At 46.9% G+C, this 12,966-nt stretch overlaps 1 protein-coding gene across 3 annotated transcripts in view; it reads left to right on the top strand.

The window, feature by feature from the left end:
• Nucleotides 1-12,966, top strand: part of POLR3A (RNA polymerase III subunit A) — a 109,553-nt gene that overhangs the window by 3,788 nt on the left and 92,799 nt on the right. For all 3 annotated transcript variants that reach the window (XM_068255438.1, XM_068255437.1, XM_068255436.1), the window contains exon 2: nucleotides 89-224. In XM_068255438.1, coding sequence (XP_068111539.1) covers nucleotides 89-224 — 136 coding nt within the window. The remainder of the gene's footprint in view (nucleotides 1-88; nucleotides 225-12,966) is intronic.

Raw genomic sequence — 12,966 nt, 5'->3', positions numbered from 1 at the left:
TTTAGCATCTGTGTGAGGTTTTATTGCCTGATCTATACAGTTTCCTCATCCAATGAACTGTTTTATTTCTTTGCTCTTATGTATCCAGAAGCCATATTTGTTTTGGGGTGAAGTCTGCGGAGCAGATGCGACAGCAGGCACATATTCAAGTGGTTAGCAAGAGCCTGTATAGTCAAGATAACAACCATTCACCTCTTGCTTATGGAGTCCTGGATCATCGCATGGTATGACATTGACTACTCATGTACTGTGGTTTTATTGTATTGTTTATTCTGAATAGTTACTGTGATTATTATTTCAGATATAGAACTGTACATCAGGTCTTAATAAATTACAGAAGGGTTATGGAATGGGTTATTTTTCACAAGCGCAGTGCTCATGTCAACATCAATTGGACTTGGTACTTTTTGCATAATAGTGGAAACCGAGTAAGAGGCGCCCGATGAAGTAATATGCATGTATATAATGTGCAAATAAAATTTCCATTTGTGAATATTTATTTGTTGTATTTATAAAGCGCCAACATATTACACAGCACTGGACATTAGTTTAGGTTACATACAATATTTAGGGGTGACATATAGCAATATGACAATACAGGAATACAATAAAAAAAAAATGATCACGCAGCAGAGTATGAGTACAAGGTAATGCTTAGACATCTTTCTTGAGGTAAGCCACCTATTAAATTTAACACCATATACACATATTACTCCATTAGGAGCCTCTTACCCTGTTTCCATTGTTGTGTTGACCTCCATTCTAGGGATGGGATTTTGGTCCCAACCTGTTAATATAGAGAGAGCAACCTTTACAGAGAGGAACCTACCAACTACACGACTGCTGGGTGGTTGCTGTATAGCATCCTGGGTTTGTGATTACCTCATTTTACTTTCCAGTTACATTGCTCACTTTCCAGACACACTATACCATATTGGGCTCCTATCCAGGGTCACCTGACTACACACACACACACACACACACACCCACACACACAGCTACACACACACACAGCTACACACACACACAGCTACACACACACACACACAGCTACACACACACACACACAGCTACACACACACACACACAGCTACACACACACACACACACACAGCTACACACACACACACAGCTACACACACACACAGCTACACACACACACACACACAGCTACACACACACACACACACCTACACACACACACACACCTACACACACACACCTACACACACACACCTACACACACACACCTACACACACACACACCTACACACACACAGCTACACACACACACACACACACACACACACACACACAGCTACACACACACACACAGCTACACACACACACACAGCTACACACACACTCACAGCTACACACACACTCACAGCTACACACACACTCACAGCTACACACACACTCACAGCTACACACACACACACACACACAGCTACACACACACACACAGCTACACACACACACACACAGCTACACACACACACACACAGCTACACACACACACACACAGCTACACACACACACAGCTACACACACACACAGCTACACACACACACACACACACAGCTACACACGCACACACACAGCTACACACACACACACAGCTACACACGCACACACACAGCTACACACACACACACAGCTACACACACACACACAGCTACACACGCACACACACAGCTACACACACACACACAGCTACACACACACACACAGCTACACACACACACACAGCTACACACACACACACAGCTACACACACACACACAGCTACACACACAGCTACACACACACACACAGCTACACACACACACACACAGCTACACACACACACACAGCTACACACACACACACACAGCTACACACACACACAGCTACACACACACACACACCTACACACACACACCTACACACACACACACACACCTACACACACACACACACCTACACACACACACACACACAGCTACACACCTACACACACAGCTACACACCTACACACACACCTACACACACACACACCTACACACACACCTACACACACCTACACACACCTACACACACACCTACACACACCTACACACACATACACCCACCTACACACACACACACCTACACACACACACACACCTACACACCTACACACACACACCTACACACACACACACCTACACACACACACACACACCTACACACACCTACACACACACACACCTACACACACACACCTACACACACCTACACACACACACACCTACACACACACACACACCTACACACACCTACACACACACACACCTACACACACACACCTACACACACCTACACACACACACACCTACACACACCTACACACCTACACACACACCTACACACCTACACACACACCTACACACACACACACACACCTACACACACCTACACACACCTACACACACACACCTACACACCTACACACACACACCTACACACACCTACACACACACCTACACACACACCTACACACACACCTACACACACACCTACACACACACCTACACACACACCTACACACACACCTACACACACACCTACACACACACCTACACACACACCTACACACACACCTACACACACACCTACACACCTACACACACACCTACACACACACCTACACACACACCTACACACCTACACACACACCTACACACACACCTACACACCTACACACACCTACACACACACCTACACACCCCTACACACACACCTACACACCTACACACACCTACACACACACACCTACACACCTACACACACACACACCTACACACCTACACACACACACACCTACACACCTACACACACACACACACACACACACACCTACACACACACACACCTACACACACACACACACACCTACACACACACACACACCTACACACACACACACACCTACACACACACCTACACACACACACACACACCTACACACACACACACCTACACACACACCTACACACACACCTACACACACACCTACACACACACCTACACACACACCTACACACACACCTACACACACACACCTATACACCTACACACACATACACCTATACACCTACACACACACACCTACACACCTACACACACTTACACACCTACACACACACTTACACACCTACACACACACCTACACACCTACACCTACACACCCACACACACACCCACACACACACCTACACACACACCTACACACACACACCTACACACACACACACCTACACACACACACACCTACACACACACACACCTACACACACACACACACACACCTACACACACACACACACCTACACACACACACACACCTACACACACACACACACCTACACACACACACCTACACACACACACACCTTCACACACACACCTACACACACACCTACACACACACACCTACACACACACACACCCCTACACACACACACACCTACACACACACACTCCTACACACACACACCTACACATAGGGCCGGGCCGAGGCATAGGCTGGAGAGGCTCCAGCCTCAGGGCGCAGTGTAGGAGGGGGCGCACAATCCATTCAGCTGTCATTCCTAATTGTGTTTGAAGCAGAAATAAATAAGAAAAGGGGATACATAGCAGTGACTGCAAGCCAGATAACTAGAGATTAAGGTGTTGGGGAGGTTGTGGGCCCTGTGGCACCTCTTAGTCTAATAGCAATCAGTGTGTGATGGCTGGGGTGGCAGGGATGGAGGGGCGCACTTTGGTGTCTCAGCCTTGGGTGCTGGAGGACCTTGTCCCGCCTTTGCCTACACACACACACCTACACACACACCTACACACCTACACACACACACCTACACACACACACCTACACACACACACCTACACACACACACCTACACACCTACACACCTACACACCTACACACCTACACCTACACACACACACACACACACCTACACACCTACACACACACCTACACACCTACACACACACCTACACGCCTACCTACACACCTACACCTACATACACCTACACACACCTACACCTACACACACCTACACCTACACACACCTACACCTACACACACCTACACACACACACCTACACACACACACCTACACACACACACCTACACACACACACCTACACACACACACCTACACACACACACCTACACACACACACCTACACACACACACACCTACACCTACACACACCTACACCTACACACACCTACACCTACACACACACCTACACCTACACACACATATACACATATTACTCCATTAGGAGCCTCTTACCCTGTTTCCATTGTTGTGTTGACCTCCATTCTAGGGATGGGATTTTGGTCCCAACCTGTTAATATAGAGAGAGCAACCTTTACAGAGAGGAACCTACCAACTACACGACTGCTGGGTGGTTGCTGTATAGCATCCTGGGTTTGTGATTACCTCATTTTACTTTCCAGTTACATTGCTCACTTTCCAGACACACTATACCATATTGGGCTCCTATCCAGGGTCACCTGACTACACACACACACACACCTACACACACACCTACACACACACACACACACACAGCTACACACACACACGGCTACACACACACACACACAGCTACACACACACACACACAGCTACACACACACACACACACACACACAGCTACACACACACACACAGCTACACACACACACAGCTACACATACACACACACACACAGCTACACACACACACACACCTACACACACACACACACACCTACACACACACACCTACACACACACACCTACACACACACACCTACACACACACACCTACACACACACACCTACACACACACAGCTACACACACACACACACACACACACACACACACACACACACACACACACACACACACAGCTACACACACACACACACAGCTACACACACACACACACAGCTACACACACACTCACAGCTACACACACACTCACAGCTACACACACACTCACAGCTACACACACACACACAGCTACACACACACACACACACAGCTACACACACACACACAGCTACACACACACACACACACAGCTACACACACACACACACACAGCTACACACACACACACAGCTACACACACACACACACAGCTACACACACACACACACAGCTACACACACACACACACAGCTACACACACACACAGCTACACACACACACACACACACAGCTACACACGCACACACACAGCTACACACACACACACAGCTACACACACACACACACAGCTACACACGCACACACACAGCTACACACACACACACAGCTACACACACACACACAGCTACACACACACACACAGCTACACACACACACACAGCTACACACACACACACAGCTACACACACACACACAGCTACACACACACACACAGCTACACACACAGCTACACACACACACACACAGCTACACACACACACACAGCTACACACACACACACAGCTACACACACACACACACAGCTACACACACACACACACAGCTACACACACACACACACAGCTACACACACACACACACAGCTACACACACACACACACACCTACACACACACACCTACACACACACACACACCTACACACACACACACACCTACACACACACACACAGCTACACACCTACACACACAGCTACACACCTACACACACACCTACACACACACCTACACACCTACACACACACCTACACACCTACACACACACCTACACACACCTACACACACACCTACACACACCTACACACACATACACCCACCTACACACACATACACCCACCTACACACACACACACACCTACACACCTACACACACACACCTACACACACACACACCTACACACACACACACCTACACACACCTACACACACACACACCTACACACACACCTACACACACACATACACCTACACACACCTACACACACACACACCTACACACACACACCTACACACACCTACACACACACACACCTACACACACACACACCTACACACACACACACCTACACACACACACACCTACACACACACACACCTACACACCTACACACACACCTACACCTACACACACACCTACACACACACACACCTACACACACACCTACACACATACACACACCTACACACACACCTACACACACACACACACACACACACCTACACACACCTACACACACACACCTACACACCTACACACACACACCTACACACACCTACACACACCTACACACACACCTACACACACACCTACACACACACCTACACACACACCTACACACACACCTACACACACACCTACACACACACCTACACACCTACACACACACCTACACACACACCTACACACACACCTACACACACACCTACACACACACCTACACACACCTACACACACACCTACACACACACCTACACACACACCTACACACCTACACACACCTACACACACACCTACACACCCCTACACACACACCTACACACCTACACACACCTACACACACCTACACACACCTACACACACACACCTACACACCTACACACACCTACACACACACCTACACACACACACACACCTACACACACACACCTACACACACACCTACACACACACACACACCTACACACACACACACACCTACACACACACACACACACACACACACACCTACACACACACGCACACACCTACACACACACACACCTACACACACACCTACACACACACCTACACACACACCTACACACACACACCTATACACCTACACACACATACACCTATACACCTACACACACACACCTACACACCTACACACACTTACACACCTACACACACACTTACACACCTACACACACACCTACACACCTACACCTACACACCCACACACACACCCACACACACACCTACACACACACCTACACACACACCTACACACACACACCTACACACACACACACACCTACACACACACACACCTACACACACACACACCTACACACACACACACCTACACACACACACACACACCTACACACACACACACACACACACCTACACACACACCTACACACACACACACACCTACACACACACACCTACACACACACACCTACACACACACACACCTTCACACACACACCTACACACACACCTACACACACACACCTACACACACACACACCTACACACACACACACCTACACACACACACACACACCTACACACACACCTACACACACACCTACACACACACCTACACACACACACACCTATACACCTACACACACATACACCTATACACCTACACACACACACCTACACACCTACACACACTTACACACCTACACACACACTTACACACCTACACACACACCTACACACCTACACCTACACACCCACACACACACCCACACACACACCTACACACACACCTACACACACACCTACACACACACACCTACACACACACACACACCTACACACACACACACCTACACACACACACACCTACACACACACACACCTACACACACACACACACACCTACACACACACACACACACACACCTACACACACACCTACACACACACACACACCTACACACACACACCTACACACACACACCTACACACACACACACCTTCACACACACACCTACACACACACCTACACACACACACCTACACACACACACACCCCTACACACACACACACCTACACACACACACTCCTACACACACACCTACACATAGGGCCGGGCCGAGGCATAGGCTGGAGAGGCTCCAGCCTCAGGGCGCAGTGTAGGAGGGGGCGCACAATCCATTCAGCTGTCATTCCTAATTGTGTTTGAAGCAGAAATAAATAAGAAAAGGGGATACATAGCAGTGACTGCAAGCCAGATAACTAGAGATTAAGGTGTTGGGGAGGTTGTGGGCCCTGTGGCACCTCTTAGTCTAATAGCAATCAGTGTGTGATGGCTGGGGTGGCAGGGATGGAGGGGCGCACTTTGGTGTCTCAGCCTTGGGTGCTGGAGGACCTTGTCCCGCCTTTGCCTACACACACACCTACACACACACCTACACACCTACACACACACACCTACACACACACACCTACACACACACACCTACACACACACACCTACACACCTACACCTACACACCTACACCTACACACCTACACCTACACACACACACACACACACACCTACACACCTACACACACACCTACACACCTACACACACACACCTACACGCCTACCTACACACCTACACCTACACACACCTACACCTACACACACCTACACCTACACACACCTACACCTACACACACCTACACCTACACACACACACCTACACACACACACCTACACACACACACCTACACACACACACCTACACACACACACCTACACACACACACCTACACACACACACCTACACACACACACCTACACACACACACCTACACACACACACACCTACACACACACCTACACCTACACACACCTACACCTACACACACCTACACCTACACACACACCTACACACACACCTACACACACACCTACTCACACACCTACACACACACACACACACACCTACACACCTACACACACACCTACACACACACACACCTACACACACACACACCTACACCTACACACACCTACACCTACACACACACCTACACCTACACACACACCTACACACACCTACACCTACACACACCTACACCTACTCACACACCTACACCTACTCACACACCTACACACACACACACACACCTACACACCTACACACACACCTACACACACACCTACACACACACACACACACCTGCACACCTACACACGCACACCTACACACACACACACCTACACACACACACACACACACACACACCTGCATACACACACACACCTACACACACACACACACACACACACACACCTACACACACCTACACCTACACACACACCTACACCTACACACCTACACCTACACACCTACACCTACACACCTACACCCACACCTACACACACACCTACACACCTACACACACCTACACACTCACCTACACACCTACACACACACCTACACACTCACCTACACACCTACACACACACACACCTACACACACACACACCTACACACACCTACACACTCACCTACACACCTACACACACACACCTACACACACACACCTACACACTCACCTACACACCTACACACACACACCTACACACACACCTACACACACCTACACACACACACACACCTACACACCTACACACACACACCTACACACCTACACACCTACACACACACACCTACACACACACACACCTATACACACACCTACACCTACACACGCACCTACACACCTACACACGCACCTACACACCTACACACGCACCTACACACCTACACACGCACCTACACACCTACACACGCACCTACACACCTACACACCTACACACACACACCTACACACCTACACACACGCCTACACACCTACACACACCTACACACACGCACACACACCTACACACACCTACACACCTACACACACACCTACACACACACCTACACACACACCTACACACACACCTACACCTACACACCTACACCTACACCTGCACACCTACACCTGCACACCTACACCTGCACACTTACACCTGCATACACACCTGCACACACACCTACACCTGCACACACATACCTACACACACACACACACCTACACACACACACACACACACACACACCTACACACACACACACACACACCTACACACACACACACACACACACACACACACACACACCTACACACACACACACCTACACACACCTACACACACCTACACACACACACACACACACCTACACACACACACCTACACACACACACACCTACACACACACACACACACACTCTCTTTATGCATAAGTATTGTTTTACAATGTTATACAGCAACATAACAAATGGTCTGGTAGATGCTTGTAACCCTTGCCTGGGTCAAATAATGATGTGATTGATTTTATCAGGTAACTAGTACCTGAATGGCTGATGACACGTTTCACTTAAAGTTCCTTTATAAGCCAAAACAGGAAGCATATGTAAGACATGATCATCATCAACAACCATTCAAATCAATCACCTGATCAAATTGATTGTATGAATTCTGCTTGGATTATTTATGTGCAATTGGATCAGTAAAGTTGTTGTGAAGCACTCCCTAGGTTTCAGATGGATGCGGCCAGGTAGATCTGGAAGCACCACGGATCAATCAATAGTAATCTGTTGAAACTGGCACCATCCAAAGTATTTTTAACCATTTAAGGTGCAGCATAGCTTGATAAAGGAGGTCTGCTCTGAAACGTCGCTACTCTGTGCTGAGCTTGTATGATAATTAAAGGAAACCTGTAAGGAGAAAAGAAAAAAAAAAATAACTTACCTGGGGCTTCTACTGGCCCCCTGCCGGTATAATTTTTTTTTCCTCCTTACAGGTTTCCTTCAAATAAAAGAGAAACTTAAAAATACTTTGGAATTGGATTCACTTATGCTTGTTTTGGAAACTGGTATAGAATACATTGATTATCTCTATTCAGAATAGCTGGAAGATTAGTAAACTAATTTTTGGGGGGTCAAGGGCTGGGTCAACATACTTCAGACTGATGGGGGGCCGGAGTATACATGAAATGATGTAGAAAAAACATAACATTGAGCCTAGGTATTGTAGACAGCACCTATTAACATGGGAAGCCCTCATGTCTCCCATTTAACCAGAGCAGATGTTATGCCCCCAACTCAGCAAGTACAGATATTGTGCCCTCCACCACAGCATGTGCAGGTAGTATGCCCTCCAACATAGCATGTGCAGATATTATACCAATACCACCAATACAGTGCACATATCGTGACCCTAACATAGCAAGTCATATGTGAGCCATCATGTCACCCAATGCCCTGCAAAAGCCTGGAGCACAACCCTGAAGCCATCAAATGACTGCTTTCTGACTTCCATGTGGATGGGTGGTGCCAGAACTGCTATTCTATATGCAGTGCACCAATATTTAAAGATGCAGCAGACTGCATCTATAAGTAATCCGTTTTGTGTGTGGGGGGCCGGTAAAAAAAGCCTCAGGGGGCCACATTCGGCCCGCGGGCCTTAGTTTCAGGATCACTGATCTAAAGGAATGGGGGAAACAAGAGTATATAACCTCTCCCCCTCTAAATTAATACCTAAAGCAGATAACATCTTGTTCAGCTCTACTGTCTTTAAAAAATAATGTCTTTATGGCTGATTTTTCCACAGATTCTGTATAGTTATATCTGGCTTAGATATGATCACAAGTTGGACTCTTAAAGGGACTCCGAGCAGTGCAGAAACTATGGGAAGATGCATTTCATTTTAAAGCTCTCTTTCTCCTCTTTCCAATGATATATAAACCTCCGCCCTATGCCTTTTTAATTTTCGCTATTTTCACGATTGAAATTGCAGCGGCCGCGATTTTGAAAGGCGTAGGGCGACGATTTAGTTGTCCTCAGAAAGAGGAGAAAGAGAGCTTTAATATGATATCCATCTTTCCATAGTTGCATTGTATTACACAGGGCGACTTTTTCTGCTGAATGGAGCTGCTGACTTTGAGAAAAAGTCGCCCTGTGTAATACAGTGTAACTATGGAAAGATGGATATCATTTTAAAGCTCTCTTTCTCCTCTTTCTGACTACACATAAATCGTCGCCCTACGCCTTTTAGTTTTCTCTATTTTCGCGATCGAAATCGCGGCTGCGGCAATTTCAATCGCGAAACTAGCGAAAACTAAAAGACGTAGGGCGGTGGTTTATATATCATTGGAAAGAGGAGAAAGAGAGCTTTAAAATAATATGCATCTTTCCATAGTTTCTGCACTGCTCGGAGTCCCTTTAACCACTTCGCCATATCTGGACGCATATATCCGTCCAGATAGGCAGTGGTGCTGCAGCCGTGTGGTGCACGCGATCGGGTGCCCCCGCGCGCTCCCGCTGCCTCCCGCTGCCCCCCCGATCAGTGAATGGGAATATAATTCCCATTCACCGATCTAAGTCCCCGGCAGAAATACCGACGCTTTCTCATCAGAGAGCGTGGTATTTCTGCCCCCAGGAAACTTCTTCTCTTCTTTTTAGTTCCTAGATGCGACATCGTTCGCATCCAGGAATTTTTTGAATGTGGCCATCTTGTGGCCAAATAGTAAACTGCACCCACATACCTGTATTGAATAAAAAAAAACATTACATTACATCTAAAATTGGCTATTTACCTCCCAAACTAAAATTACCCAAATACATTTTTGTATTAAAAAAAAATAAAAAAAATTACAATTAAAAAAAAAAAAATCGGCGCCATAAATTGTGATAGGGATGTAATTTAAATGGTGTAATAAGCGGGACAAATGAGCACATAAAATGCATGGGTTTTAATTACTGTAGCATGTATTAATTTTAAACTATAATGGCCAAAAACTGAGAAATAATAATTTTTTTCCATTTCTATCTTAATCTTCCTGTTAAAATGTATTTACAGTAAAGTGGCTCTTAGCAAAATGTACTACCTAAAGAAAGCCTAATTAGTGGCGGAAAAAACGAGCTATAGATCAATTAATTTTGATAAGTAGCGATTAAAGTTATTAGCGAATGAATGGGAGGTGAACATTGCTCGGATGCATAAGATTTTCGAAGCTGTAGGCTGAAGTGGTTAAGTTGTGTGGATTAAATACAATATTTTCTGTCATTCTGAATTATCTTATCAAACATATAAATCACTTAAAATGTTACTGTTTTTTGGGTACCTATAGTCCCTTCTCAGCTATAATTTGCCCCCATCATCTTCACCAGAAATTACTT

Source organism: Hyperolius riggenbachi, chromosome 10, assembly GCF_040937935.1.
Source record: "Hyperolius riggenbachi isolate aHypRig1 chromosome 10, aHypRig1.pri, whole genome shotgun sequence".
NCBI classification, from domain to species: domain Eukaryota; kingdom Metazoa; phylum Chordata; class Amphibia; order Anura; family Hyperoliidae; genus Hyperolius; species Hyperolius riggenbachi.
Note: the sequence above shows the minus strand (reverse complement) of the source record. Positions and strands in the feature narration are given on the sequence as shown.